The following is a 16,032-nucleotide window of genomic DNA, read 5'->3' on the forward strand; positions in this document are numbered from 1 at the left end:
ATTGAAAATTATGCAGTTTAATGTCTCAGTGTACTCTGAAATGAAAACCAAAAAAGACACAAAATGACTTACAAAGACATGAAAATAATAAAAAAATGGACAAAATAGCCCAAGACTCGTGTAGTGTAAATGAAAAAATAATCCTTTAAAAATGACTTTAAAAAAAAAGATTATATATGTATATATATATATATATATATATATATATATATACACACACACACACACACACACACACACACACACATACAATACAATCAAAGCGAAAATAGAGAAAATAGAAAAGACGAAAACTAGAGACTGGCAATAACAGATATGAAAATATAAATCATCCAGTAGAGGTGTTCCAGTCAAAAGCATATCTCCCATTATTTATTTACAGTGTCCTGTTGGGGCAGAGGTAAGTACCTCAAAAAGGATAACTTTTTCTTTTAAACTATTTTGACTTATGTATTTATATTTACATTTTTTTTATTCCAGGATTCATTATACAAGGAAATGTATTCATCTATGGTTATATTTATTTATTTTCTATTGGCCTAAATGAAACCCCATACTGTATTTGTGTTGGAAAAACCTTTAAAATTCCATAGTATTGTAACGTGAGGGTTCGATGTGTGGTGGTTGGATCTCACTTTATAAGGAGAGACAGCAAGATGGAGACAGATGACTTTCTCAAACAGCCTTTTTACTCAGTCACCAAACTTCAAATACAACTTCACTTCCTGGTTTCTCACATCCCACCAGACTGAATCAACCAATCAGAAGCCAGTCCTAAACTGTCTTAAAGACGCAGCTGCAAACATTCAACATGTAAATATGTAAATAATAAATGTGCAACATAAATACACAAACAGCCAATTGATGAAAATGATAACATTGTAAAAGCATCTTTTAGTAAATTAACTCAAATATAAATTATATTAACTTCTAAACCTGACAGTATACTAACTATAGAATATAGGATGAATAGGACTTCTGCCATCTACTTTAGTCCTTGAACCAGCTCCTCCACGTTGGTGAGTTTCTTCTTTGAGGTTCTCTTCTGTAACCAACCACGACAGATTCAAGGCTCATGTGCGACCTCACAAATCCATCTTGCAATCATTTTTGTTGACATTGGGCCTCACAGAGCTCTCGACTGGCTTTGCATGCAGAAAGACCTATCTGAAATGCTCTCAGCTTCCAAAAGTCATTGGCTTTAATTGTACATTACAGTGCTATTGATAGACTCAATCATAAATCTAAGGTGCTTTTAAACTTATTTGCACAAACTTAACAGGCCTAAAGTGTTTTGTTTTGGGTCCAATTTTAGTTTGCCACCAGTTTCAAAATGTTCCTAGGCAACTGGAATATACAGACATCTCTATGGCTCAAAAGGTACATATATATGTACTATACTATACTATATACTGCACCTTGCAGAGTTTTTGTGAAAGTAAGCCCTGGCTGTAGAGGGTTGCTGAGACTTATGATACATATCTGTTTATCTCATGCCTAGCATTTTGAATTATGGTTTTACTTTAATTGCAAAAATGCCACTTGATCATTTTGCTGAGGTTCCATGAGCTTTAAGTCCTAATGTGGAAAAACAAATAAGATATGTCGTATTTTATGGCTTAGGGCTTTTACATGTTGAAACATTTTTTTAAGCTTTATATTACTGATTTTGTCCCAGACAAACCTCAACCCAACATTTACTTTCACCCACCAAGTTTCCGTGAAGTATGATATCAACTCTGAAGGAGTACAAACAATTTTGTTGTAATTTTTTCAGCTATGCTGTATTTCCCTCTGTCCGATTGTGACATTCTGGGTCAATATTTGTTGAATTTTTATTCCCCTTTATGAAACAAAGAAATTGTCAGGATAAAAAACAAACTGTTTTATAGTTATTAAGCCTTTCATTACATTGTCTTTGAATGAGCACAAAAACACTCTTACAAAATTAGGAAACAAACACACAGTATTTAACAAATACCTGCCCAAATACGCCTTTTAGCCTGCTGTGCAACTAAATGAAAAGAAAGGTTCAGCACTTACATAAGCCCAATTGAAAAAAATGGTTTGAAATATAATTAAATTTAAATGTAATAGTCATAAGAAAAGCAATACAATGAAATATAAAACATAATCAGCAAGTACAAACATCAATTTCATTTTTTATGCCTGCTGGTTTTTGTAAGGGTATCATCCACCCATTTTTCCTCCAATTATCCGGGGCCGGGTCGCGGGGGCAGCAGGCTAAGCAGGGCATTCAAGACGTCCCTCTCTCCAGCCACAACGTCCAGCTCCTCCTGGGGGACCCCGAGGCGTTCCCAGGCCAGGAGAGAGATATAATCCCTCCACCGTGTTCTGGGTCTTCCCCGGGGCCTCCTACCAGTTGGACCTGGAACTCCTCTAACGGGAGGCGCCCGGGAGGATCCTTACCAGATGCCCAAACCACCTCAGCTGACTTCTTTAGAGGAGAAGGAATAGCGGCTCTACTCCGAGCTCCCTCCGGATGTCTGAGCTCCTCCCCCTATCTCTAAGGCTGAGCCCAGCCACCCTACGGAGGAAACTCATTTCAGTCGCTTGTATCCGCGATCTCGTTCTTTCAGTCACTACCCAAAGCTCATGACCATAGGTGAGGGTTGGAACGTAGATGGAGCCGTAAATCGAGAGCTTTGCCTTCCGGCTCAGCTCCTTCTTCACCACGACGGTCCGGTAAAACGCCCACATCACTGCTGACGCCGCACCAAACCCCCTGTCCATCTCACGCTCCGTTCTACCCTCACTGCTGAACAAGACTCCCAGATACTTGAACTCTTTCTCTTGAGGCAGTACCTCTTTCCACCCAGAGGAGGCAGTACCTGTCTCCACCCAGAGGGGGCAGTACCTCTCTCCACCCAGAGGGAGCAGTACCTGTCTCCACCCAGAGGAGGCAGTACCTGTCTCCACCCAGAGGGGGCAGTACTTCTCTCCACCCAGAGGGAGCAGTACCTGTCTCCACCCAGAGGGGGCAGTACCTCTCCTCACCCAGAGGAGGCAGTACCTGTCTCCACCCAGAGGAGGCAGTACCTGTCTCCACCCAGAGGGGGCAGTACCTCTCCCCACCCAGAGGAGGCAGTACCTCTCCCCACCCAGAGGGGCAGTACCTGTCTCCACCCAGAGGAGGCAGTACCTCTCCCCACCCAGAGGGGGCAGTACCTGTCTCCACCCAGAGGAGGCAGTACCTGTCTCCACCCAGAGGGGGCAGTACCTCTCCCCACCCAGAGGAGGCAGTACCTCTCCCCACCCAGAGGAGGCAGTACCTGTCGCCACCCAGAGGGGGCAGTACCTCTCCCCACCCAGAGGAGGCAGTACCTCTCCCCACCCAGAGGGGGCAGTACCTGTCTCCACCCAGAGGAGGCAGTACCTGTCTCCACCCAGAGGAGGCAGTACCTCTCCCCACCCAGAGGAGGCAGTACCTGTCTCCACCCAGAGGGGGCAGTACCTCTCCCCACCCAGAGGAGGCAGTACCTGTCTCCACCCAGAGGATGCAGTACCTCTCCCCACCCAGAGGAGGCAGTACCTGTCTCCACCCAGAGGAGGCAGTACCTCTCCCCACCCAGAGGAGGCAGTACCTCTCCCCACCCAGAGGAGGCAGTACCTGTCTCCACCCAGAGGAGGCAGTACCTCTCCCCACCCAGAGGAGGCAGTACCTGTCTCCACCCAGAGGGGGCAGTACCTCTCCCCACCCAGAGGAGGCAGTACCTGTCTCCACCCAGAGGGGGCAGTACCTCTCCCCACCCAGAGGAGGCAGTACCTGTCTCCACCCAGAGGAGGCAGTACCTCTCCCCACCCAGAGGGGGCAGTACCTGTCTCCACCCAGAGGGGGCAGTCCACCGTCTTCCGGCAGAGAACCATGGCCTCAGATTTGGAGGTGCTGACTTTCATCCCAACCCCTTCACACCCGGCTGCAAACCGCCCCAACGAGTGCTGGAGGTCCCGGTCTGACGAACCCAAAAGAACCACATCATCTGCAAAAAGCAGAGATGCAATTCTAAGGTCACCAAACCGGATCCCTTCCTCCCCCCGGCTGCACCTTGAGATCCTGTCCATGAATAACACGAACAGAATCGGAGACAAGGGGCAACCCTGGCGGAGACCAACACCCACTGGGAACGTGTTTGACGTTGTGCTGAGTATGCGGACACAGCTCTCACTTTGGTCATATGGGGACCGGATAGCTCGTAGCAACGAGCCGGTACCCCATATTCCCCAGTGCCCCCCACAAGACTCCCCGAGGGACACGGTCATAAATCTTCTCCAAATCCACAAAACACATGTAGACTAGATGAGTAAACTCCCATGACCCCTCCAGAAGTCTCGCAAAGAGCTGGTCCGTTTTTGTAAGGGTAATTTCATTTAAATTACAATTATGTTCTCCACTATATTGAAGTATGTTATTCCTCTCAGGTTGCCTGTTTTGTTGATTAACTCAACTAACAATTGTTTTTTTATTAATTTGATATTTTCAATGTTTGACTTGCGGCCTGGAGCGGTTTTCAAATTTATTTTTTGACAGTTTTTTCCCTCCCTCTACACTCTGGTGATGATGTCACACACTGTGACATGAACATTCCGTGCAATACACACCCATTATAATCTTAGAATTTCTCCAAAAATGATCATGGTCATTGAACAGGGATTGATAAAAAACTATATGACCTATCGAAACGTGGATTAATACACCAATACACAAGACTTGTGTCTACTGTTTAAAGTTTAAATGGAGTCTCTAGATGAAATTATGCCGGAGAAGTAGACGTTTAAAAATCTCCAATTATTGTTCTTTTTCGCTCATTTTCTTTCGTAAACCAAAAAATATTACATTTCTCTGTAATCTAATGGGTTACATTGCTGTTTACTTAAATTGCCATGTCATTTTTATTCAGTAACTGACTACATTTTAAAGTAATGTGACCCAAACAAATCTTATTTAATACCATCTATCAATACAACAGACACTCACTGATGGACAATAACGTCAGAAGAAGAAAAAAAAGACTTTCTTAAGCATCTTTATTTAAACTTTTTAGTCATTTTATAGGACAAAAGTGCATCTTGGTTGAATTAAAAAGTCATTATTGCTACAGCTTTATACACCACCCATATTTCATATTAATAACAATTTCAGCACATTCTTTCAGAGTAATATCTGAAATCAGGCTGTACTGGATCACAGTGTGGGATTAAACATTCAAACAGCATCTGAACACATCGTATCACTTACACATACCATCTAAGAAAGATACTTTTCTTAATCAAACTTTTATAATCAAGTTAAATCAACCTGTGCTGCAGTTGCTCTCTGATTTCTTTAGGCATCAATAAGCTCCAGAAAAAGCTCCACAAATTATCTCTTGAAAGGAAAAACATGAACTCACCAAAACAGCACCGTAACATGGTTACAAATCAATAACACGACTCGGTTACAGCTGTGTGTTTTTTGCATCTATGTGTCACGGGAGAACTGTTAACAAATCCAAGCTTCCTCCACTTCACATTGTGTGTTTTCATCAGTGTGTCACAGTTTGCTGGTCAGCTGAGGGTGTGCGTGGACGCTGGCCGTCCCCGGAAAGCCTCCGTCAAACGCTGCGTTCAGGACCTCGTCCAGGTTTGCGGCGGTGACAAAGTCGAGGTCGGCCCGGACGTTGCTGGGGAGCTCCTCCAGGTCCTTCTCGTTGCGTTTAGGGAGGATGACGCGCTTTATTCCCGCCCTGTGGGCTGCCAGGACCTTGTCCTTGATCCCGCCCACCTGAGGAAAAACACACCAATCCAGTCAGTTGAAACTGAACAGATTTTTATACTTATGTACACTACCGGTCAAAAGTTTTAGAACACCCCAATTTTTCCAGTTTTTTATTGAAATTCAAGCAGTTCAAGTCAAATGAACAGCTTGAAAGGGTACAAAGGTAAGTGGTGAACTGCCAGAGGTAAATAATAAAAGGTAAGGTTAACAAAAACTGAAAAATAATGTACATTTCAGAATTATTATTATTAAGTAGGCCTTTTTTCAGGGAACAAGAAGTGGGTTAACAATTTAACTCTATGGAGTCTTGGGCTATTTTGTCCATTTTTTAATTTTTTTCATGTCTTTGAAAGTCATTTTGTGTCTTTTTGTGTCTTTTTTTAGTCATTTTGTGTCTTTAGGTGTCTTTTTTTGGTCATTTTGTGTCTTTTTTTAGTCCTTTAGTCCAACATAAAATGTGATTTTGAATCTTTTTTCTTTACTTTCAAAACACTATCATGCTCAATAAAGAATTTTAAATGTTGCAAATGTGCATTAATTTCAGAGTACATTGAGACATTAAACTGCATCATTTTCAATTAAATTCTGGAAAAGTTGGTGTGTTCTAAAACTTTTGACCGGTAGTGTATATATATACTTTTTATGTGGTGAAATGTAAGAAACTAACCGGCATCACCAGCCCTCTTAGTGTGATCTCTCCTGTCATGGCAACATCTGATCTGACCAATCGGCCACTGAACAGTGAGGCCAGGCAGGTTACTATGGTAACACCTGCAGAAGGACCATCTTTGGTGACAGCTCCGGCAGGAAAGTGGAGGTGGATGTCTGTCCCTTCTAGTGGGTCTGGACCCCCCACCACTGTGAAAACACACACAGATGTCAGCTTTAAAGAAACAAAAATAACTTCCTGCAGATTATAGCCGTGTTTTCTTTAGGAGGAAGAGTGGCCACTGGGAACGTCTCAGGCCACGACCTCTCAAGTGTTGTAGTGTCTCCACCACAAAAAGGCCCCCAGAGGGATTTACTCGACTCCGGAGGTGATGTATGGATTTTGATCGTCACGTAATCGCTTAGCAACAGTTTCGATCGTGATCCGTGATCATATATGTGACGGATTAAACACGCAACTGTGGACGCCGTTGCTAACTGTGCACAGCGTCTCCGCTGGTCATGAACATAGTGATTGTGAATTAACCGGCATCACTAACTGTGCACAGAGTGTCTGGTGCTTGTTGTAAACAAACAGAGATCGCTAAGTGAACACCTCCTGCAGCACATACACACTGTACTGCTACAGAGCTAACTGTTGGCCTGTTAGCACATGCACACTGTACTGCTACAGAGCTAACTGTTAGCCTGTTAGCACATACACACTGTGCTGCTACAGAGCTAACTGTTAGCCTGTTAGCACATACACACTGTACTGCTACAGAACTAACTGTTAGCCTGTTAGCACATACACACTGTACTGCTACAGAGCTAACTGTTAGCCTGTTAGCACATACACACTGTACTGCTACAGAGCTAACTGTTAGCCTGTTAGCACATACACACTGTACTGCTACAGAGCTAACTGTTAGCCTGTTAGCACATACACACTGTACTGCTACAGAGCTAACTGTTTGCCTGTTAGCAATTTCCAGACCGGACACTAAGGAGTTAACATCCCCTCCGGCTCTGCGGCTGGGAGAGACTGCTGCAGGAGGACTGTGCTGCTTTGACTCGTCCTTACTCTTCTTAACGAGCTGCTGGGCCCCGTGGCTCGTTAAGAAGAGTAAGAAGAAGTCTCCAAAAGTCTCCAATAACACCAGAAAAAGTCGCTGGATTTGTCGCCAGTCGCATTTTTGTAAATAAGGGGGTCTGAAAAAGTCGCTAAATATAGCAACAAAGTTGCTAAGTTGGCAACACTGCTTCGCCGGCTTTTACAAATGGCGCGTGTTGTTGTAGTATCGAGTACGACGTCACATCCTGCTTAGCGTTCTATCAAATCAGTAATTAGGCTTTTTCAGGGGAGAAAACCAGCCCTGCTCTTCTACAGGGACTAAAAAAGTCCAGTCAGAAGACCGCTCCGGACGGCTCATATTCAAATTAGTGTCGTTTCAGCAAGTGATACCCGCCTCATTCAGGGTATTGGGCTGTAGTGGAAACACCGGTAACACTTTACAATAACCATCATTTATAGATGGTAAATAGATAGTTTATTAATGTTTAATCATCATTTATAAACCATATATAGGCCATTTAGAATGGTGAATAGAAAATGTAATAATGTTGAACTATAATTTATAAATGCCAAATAGATTACTTTACCATAAACAAACATAATTATTAGTTTATTAATAGCTTTACACACATTATAACATTTTTAACACCATATTAAGTATGTAAATGATTTCAAAATTATTCTTATACCTTTAAGAAATTGCTTGAAACCATTTAAGGATTAAATATGCATAGAATTTTGTAAATGGTTAATAATAATTGGTTTATAAACCATCTATAAACATCCCTTAGATTACACACATTATAACATTTTTAACACCATATTAAGTATGTAAATGATTTCAAAATTATTCTTATACCTTTAAGAAATTGCTTGAAACCATTTAAAGATTAAATATGTATAGAATTTTGTAAATGGTTAATAATAATTGGTTTATAAACCATCTATAAACATCCCTTAGATTACACACATTATAACATTTTTAACACCATATTAAGTATGTAAATGATTTCAAAATTATTCTTATACCTTTAAGAAATTGCTTGAAACCATTTAAAGATTAAATATGCATAGAATTTTGTAAATGGTTAGTAATAATTGGTTTATAAACCATCTATAAAAATCCCTTAGATTACACACATTATAACATTTTTAACACCATATTAAGTATGTAAATGATTTCAAAATTATTCTTATACCTTTGAGAAATTGCTTGAAACCATTTAAAGATTAAATATGTATAGAATTTTGTAAATGGTTAATAATAATTGGTTTATAAACCATCTATAAACATCCCTTAGATTACACACATTATAACATTTTTAACACCATATTAACCCATTGAAGCCTGGAAAGCGGATACGTTGTTTTGTAGTATTTGTATAAGTTCTCAAATACCTTTTTTAATTTCATTTCTATCTGCTACAGAGGCAGAAAAATCTATTATTTAGTAAAAGAGTTGACACTTTTTTTCCCAGAATTTCCAGAAAATTAGAGGCTTATTTTAAAATCGCCCAGCGATTTTTCAGGCCTCAATGGGTTAAGTATGCAAATGATTTCAAAATTATTCTTATACCTTAAAGAAATTGCTTGAAACCATTTAAAGATTAAATATGTATAGAATTTTGTAAATGGTTAATAATAATTGGTTTATAAACCATCTATAAACATCACTTAGATGGTTATTGTAAAGTGTTACCGAAACAGCCTTTATGTATGTTTTGGCAGAGGCCTTTACAGTGTGTGAATGTGTGTGTGGACTCACTGTTGGTGAGCTGGTAGGTTTTAGCGTTGGCTCTGAGCCAGCTGATCGCCAGATGGGCGGATTCCTTCATAACGTCTCCCAGCTGACCGGTCAGGGTGAGCTGACCTTCTCCTTCCATCCGACTGGCCTCTACGAACAGGATCTCCCCACCGAGGGGGGTCCAGGCGAGGCCCACAGCCACACCGGGCAGGGTGAGCCTCTCGGACACCTTCCAACACACACACACAAACACAAAACATCTGTACAGCTGTATTTGGCGGATTATCATAGGATAAAACAGAAAGGCTTGAAAGATTTCAAAAATTCTGAAATGATTGTGACCTCATAGTGAGGAGGGGGAGGGAGGGAGGAGAACAAAGAAAAGAAGGATATGAGAAAAAGAGAAAACACCTGCTAGTGGACCATGTAGACCTGTATTATATTTCACACTATGCTGTATGATGACACCTCAAGCAGCAGCATTCTTCTAACTTTATGTACAGCAGCTGTGAGACATCTTCACAGGGTGCTGTTATATTCATGAAATAGCGGTTTAGAAAGTTCACACGGGCACAGAAAAAAGAAATATCTGGAGGTCCCGCACGGGGTTTTATAGATTGTGGTTCTCTGTTGGTTTTACTTGCCTCCATTTCAAACGGCGGGAGTCCCAGGATGTCTTTCAGGGCGACCAGATCGATCACGATGGGCATCTCTGGAGGCGCTGCCTTGTCTGAGCACACATGACATGGAGAGAAGTATAGAAGGGCTCAGTTCAACATACAGTAAACATTTCACTAACCGCAATCAGTGGGTCAATGATGTTAGGGCTGAGAGGTCCCATTAGAAGAGTCACACAGAAAAAACTGTTATTATGTACACTACCGGTCAAAAGTTTTAGAACACCCCAATTTTTCCAGTTTTTTATTGAAATTCAAGCAGTTCAAGTCAAATTAACAGCTTGAAAGGGTCCAAAGGTAAGTGGTGAACTGCCAGAGGTAAATAAAAAAAGGTAAGCTTAACCAAAACTGGAAAATAATGTACATTTCAGAATTATACAAGTAGGCCTTTTTCAGGGAACAAGAAGTGGGTTAACAACTTAACTCTATGGAGTCTTGGGCTATTTTGTTGTTTTTTAAATTATTTTCATGTCTTTGTAAGTCATTTTGTGTCTTTTTTGTCATTTTGTGTCTTTTTTTAGTCATTTTGTGTCTTTTGGTGTCTTTTTTGTCATTTTGTGTCCTTTTTTTGGTCATTTTGTGTCTTTTTTTAGTCATTTTGTGTCTTTTTTTAGTCATTTTGTGTCTTTTGGTGTCTTTTTTTGTCATTTTGTGTCTTTTTTTAGTCATTTTGTGTCTTTTGGTGTCTTTTTTTGTCATTTTGTGTCTTTTTTTGGTCATTTTGTGTCTTTTTTTTAGTCATTTTGTGTCTTTTGGTGTCTTTTTTGTCATTTTGTGTCTTTTTTTTGGTCATTTTGTGTCTTTTTTTAGTCATTTTGTGTCTTTTGGTGTCTTTTTTTGTCATTTTGTGTCTTTTTTTGGTCATTTTGTGTCTTTTTTTTGTCCTTTAGTCCAACATAAAATGTGATTTTGAATCTTTTTTTTACTTTCAAAACACTATCATGCTCAATAAAGAATTTTAAATGTTGCAAATGTGCATTCATTTCAGAGTACACTGAGACATTAAACTGCATCATTTTCAATTAAATTCTGGAAAAGTTGGTGTGTTCTACAACTTTTGACCAGTAGTGTACATCTATTTTTTATGGAATCGTCTCACTGCAGAGTAGAGGTGGGAATCACCAGAAGCCCCACGATAGGATTTTATCCCGATACTTGAGATATTATTGAAATTTTAAGCATTTTGCGACATGGTGAATATTGCGATACAATATATTGTGATTTAATGGATTTAAAAATTCAATTCAATCAAGAATTGTTTTGTCAAATCAGAGAAAATTCTCAGTCTATTCATCTAACTTCAGTATCGATGCCTGGAGCTGATAAAACTCTGTGGTTTTTTTTCTTCATTTATCATTAAAATATAATCCAAAATAAATACACCCTGCGATCGTGAAATTATTTAAACAGAATACCAGCCGAGGATATTAGAAAGTTGTTGTCTTCTGCTGTTTAGCGTTATTATTATTGTTTTGTTTGGTACTTGTGTATATATATATATATATATATAGCAATTTTTTGCTTCATTTACTTTGTTTTATTTGTTTATTATTATTTTTTTCTGGGTTGTACATATTGGCACTGTTTGCACCTGGAGAGGAGAATAAAAATTGAGAACATTCATTTCCCGACTAAGCCTGGATTTTTGTATTTTGACGAGGTTGATAGTAGAACCCCGCCACATTATTATTATTATTATTATTAGTCAGTGTGCACCTCCACCAGCAGAGGTGCCTGAATAGAAACATTTCCAATGAGCGCTGCCACTCGCTCCTCTGACTGAGGACTGGAGTTGGATCCACATTTTCCCACCATTCTCATCTGGCCACCAGGCCGAAAGAAGTCAGAGAGCTCAGGTTCTTACCTCCCTGCTGTGAGGGGCCGTCGGAGGTCGGAGCCTCTGTTCTGGTGACTGTGAGACCTTCGGCCACCTTCACCGCCACGGCGCGGCAGATCGCCCCGAGCTTCCTCTCTAGGGAGCGCACGCCAGCCTCTCGAGTGTAACTTTAGGACAAACAGGAAGATCAGCAGATTGACATGTGGAGATGAGGTTTCACTGGTGATGTCAACATGGACACAAAACGTTGGCAAACCACTTCATTTAAAACAGAACAGACTCTTATTGGCTGCAGTTAGCTCCGCTGATTAAAATCCTGATTATTTCCAACACTGCTGCTTTCTTAACTCTCTGGGCTCCGAGACGATTTTGGCCTTTTTTGAATACTTTTTTGATTGATTGAGAATTTATTTGAACACAAAATAAAAGATGAACATTTAAAAACAAACGAACAACAATAAATACAAGACAACAACACAAATGAAACAACAAGACTCAACACTTATTTGTGTTCAAAAGGAGTCAAAGCTTATTAAATCCCTTCTCCCTATGTTAATTTACTATATTCAGTTATATAACAATAATATTTATATATATGTATGTATAACACATAGTAATGTAGTTTATAAACTCATTATTACCATTATTAACACACATAACTTGTTATTAACTTACAAACACATAAGTACACATACACCCATGTAGTCATAATGAGACAACAATGAACAAACAAACAACAACTTTTGATTTTGCCCCTCATGTACCATATAAAATATGTTTACTATACCAATTCAATTCAATTCAATTCAACTTTATTTATAGAGCTCATTTCATGCACAAGGCAGACTCAATTTGCTTCACAATGTAAACACATAATTACAGTTAAAAAAAAGAAAACAAAACAAAAAAAACACAGAAAAACAAACAAAAATCAATTATAAATGAATTGAAGAGTGCAGGTAGACAAGCTATTCCATATTCACCACATATACACTTACTTACTGAAGTGTATATGTGGTGGATACCACATATACACCATATACCACCATATACCACCATATTTGGTATCCATTTTTTCTTCACCTATATGATCTGACAATTATTTTTTCACTTTAACCTACTTTATCAACATATTGAGCCCAAAAATACACAAAAATCATGAAATCCGAGTTGAAAACTACAATAAAAACCACAAATATGCTCAATGAACTATTTTGGAACTTGAAAATATAAACATAGGATACAAATGTGAACATATAAATAGGTAAAAATGTAAATATAATAAAACTATATACAAAAAAGTTCAATAAAAACATGTATATTTAGAGGCTTTTTTTATTGTTTGCTGCAACTCTCCAAAGCAAACTATGTGGAGAGCTACACCAATGCTCAATCATTTCTGTACTATCAAATTAAACTATCATATCTTTGGTTTTACATGACCTAGGAATGTCAATGTTGAATGTTTTTTTGTTAAACTTCACGTGATCTGATCAGGACGGCACGATCATAGACCCCAGAGGGTTAAAGAACAAATCAGTAAAGACTTGGGGATAAGATATTATAGTAACTATGCGTTTGACATGAGCTGAATTGATACGCTCACATTCCTGAAAGCCTGTTAACCCATTTAAGGCGGGAAAGCATTACCGCATTTCTACCATTAAAGCCGCGAGCGATGTTGCGTCACTCTACCATTAAGGCCGGGACAGCGGATACGTCATTTTGTAGTATTTGTATTTTTTTCCACCTATTTTCGGTCTCTTGGCCAATGAAATGCATCAGAACATGATCAGAATACATGTGGGAGTGTCGCAATGCATCATGGGACTTTTCCAGAACTTTAAATCATGGAGGAAGACGACTATAGAAAACAGCACCGATGATTTTATTGCTGATCTGGACTTTGAACCCTCGGAACCAATCGACCGGCATTTATGGATGAGGAATATGTTTTTAGACGACATATTTTCACCAAAGAACAGACAGATTTGTGGCCATCTGGAGATAATAATAATATTATTAATAATATATTATTAATAATAATAATAATAATAGGCTAATTGATTGTGATGATGATATAAGAAATCATGACTGTTTATGTCTTATATTACTTTATGCGTCGTTGAGTACCCTGAAAAGTGCAATATATAAAATGTATTATTATTTATTATTATTATTATGATAATTATAATTTTTTTATTACAGTAGGCTAATGAGAACTATGTCTTGTTCTTCCAGTGGTCATATCATGTTTGCATCTTGCTAATGGGCATGTATTAGTATTATTCATAGGATTTTTTATTCAGTCAAATGCAACATTTGCTGAGTTTGTTGATTTTTTAAAAAACTTTATTGAAGGTTCGGACAAATAAACTCAACTTCGTATGAAAGCCACGGGTATAAGCTCTCAAATACTTTTTGAATTTCATTTTTATCTGCTACAGAGGCTGAAAAATCTATTATTTAGTAGGTGTTGAATTTCCAGAAAAACTTCAGGTTTTAGGGGGTCATTTGAAAATCGCCCACAGGTTTTACAGGCATTTTTTTCCAGGCGCTTTAGGCCTGAATGGGTTAAAATGTAACCTCATACAGTATGAGAGGACACCTTTGTTAACTCGCCGGGTTCACACTGAACACTTTCCTTGTCGTAACCTCCAACCACCTCCATCTCTTCTGTTGTTGTTGTTGTTGTTTCAAACAGATCGAGCCAGTAAACTAGAGGACTCTCCTTTGATGGATGAGCACCAAGCTGTGTGCTGTTGCTATAGTAACCAGACTGGAGTGCAGCAAGTGTTGTTCAGAAGCTGTGCAGGTCTGCAGGCAGCATACTGCTAACCATCTGAAAGACCGCCAGCCTGTTTATCAGCAGCAACATGTTGCTGATTTCCCTTTAAACGTGCCAGATAAGATCTGGCTGTGTTTGTATTTACAAATATTACTATTAAAGTCATGTTATAAACAATATTGTATAAACATAATTATATACTTCTCCAATGCCAGGATTTGTTGCTTTTCTTCCCTGTAACTTATTTATTTAGACCAGCTATTCTCAACCTTGGGGTCGGGACCCCAATTGGGGCCCCGACCCCAAGGTTGATGATTTCTGGGGGTCGCCAAATCATTTTGGAAGTCAGCTCTGTCTCCACAGTGTTAAAGTGTTCATGTGTTAATGTGTTTTAGTCCTTTGGTCATTTTGTGTCTTTTTTGGTCATTTGGGGTCTTTTTTTGGTCATTTTATGTCTTTTTTGGTCATTTTTGGTCATTTTGTGGTCAATTTGTGTCTTTTTTGGTCATTTTGTTTCCTTTTTTGGTCATTTTGGGTCTTTTTTGGGGTCATTTTGTGGTCAATTTGTGTCTTTTTTTGGTGATTTTATGTTTTTTTTGGTCATTTTGTGTCTTTTTTGGGTCATTTTGTGGTCATTTTGTGTCTTTTGTGGTCATTTTGTGTCTTTTTTGGTCATTTTATGTCTTTTTTGGTCATTTTGTGGGTCATTTTGTGGTCAATTTGTGTCTTTTTTGGTCATTTTGTTTCCTTTTTTTGGTCATTTGTAGGTTTTTTTTTGACATTTTGCATCTTTTTTTGTCATTTTGTTTCTTTCTTGGGTCATTTTGTGCTTCATTACTTGTCCAAAATTTGTTGTATCAACTGAGTTTGTATGATCTGAACTGTGTGTGTGTGTGTGTGTGTGAGATTGTGTTCAGTGAGCGGGGGTCGCGGACAATATGCATGTTAAATTGGGGGTCACGACTCAAAAAGGTTGAGAACTACTGACTTAGCAATTTAATAAGGGTCAAATTGGGCCCCAGATACTTTTCTCCATGCTGAGATGTGGAATCAAAAACATTTGAAATTGGAGATTTCTGCAACAATAGCATTTTTAAGGCGACTGGAAAACGAGCATTTTGTTTTAGAAACTGCTGACAAACCCAATTATTGTCAATATACCAAGGAAAGCCAGACATCTTCCGGATTCTCTATTTCTCAAGTTTGTGGCGGGATTGTCCGAGAGGTCACAACAGGTCATTTTTATAGTGAGGTCAAGTTTTTAAAAAAATTGCTCTTACTATAATGAAATTGCGACTATAAAGACTTACATCATCAAAGCCCCGAGCACTACTGTTATACTGTGGATTTTTTCTTATTCCTCTTCCGGACGCAATTTTGTTCCGCTACTAATCCTACAACTTGAAGAGTTGCAGGACAAATTATATATCAAAATGTGCGGTTTGGTCGGGATCGGTGTGCTATTACTTTTCTCTACAGAATATGAA

General features: G+C 39.1%; 1 protein-coding gene across 1 annotated transcript in view; it reads right to left on the reverse strand.

Annotated features, from left to right (window-relative positions):
* Positions 1–5,029: 5,029 nt before the first annotated feature.
* Positions 5,030–16,032, reverse strand: part of lonp2 (lon peptidase 2, peroxisomal) — a 67,102-nt gene continuing 56,099 nt past the window's right edge. Inside the window, exons 13-17 of the mRNA XM_059334473.1 lie at positions 11,785–11,924; positions 9,888–9,973; positions 9,265–9,472; positions 6,444–6,634; positions 5,030–5,782 (exon numbers count right to left, since the gene is read on the reverse strand). Of these exons, the coding sequence (XP_059190456.1) occupies positions 5,552–5,782; positions 6,444–6,634; positions 9,265–9,472; positions 9,888–9,973; positions 11,785–11,924 (856 nt within the window). The 3' untranslated portion in view covers positions 5,030–5,551. The remainder of the gene's footprint in view (positions 5,783–6,443; positions 6,635–9,264; positions 9,473–9,887; positions 9,974–11,784; positions 11,925–16,032) is intronic.

The sequence above is a fragment of the Centropristis striata genome, chromosome 6 (genome assembly GCF_030273125.1).
Source record: "Centropristis striata isolate RG_2023a ecotype Rhode Island chromosome 6, C.striata_1.0, whole genome shotgun sequence".
Lineage (NCBI taxonomy): Eukaryota > Metazoa > Chordata > Actinopteri > Perciformes > Serranidae > Centropristis > Centropristis striata.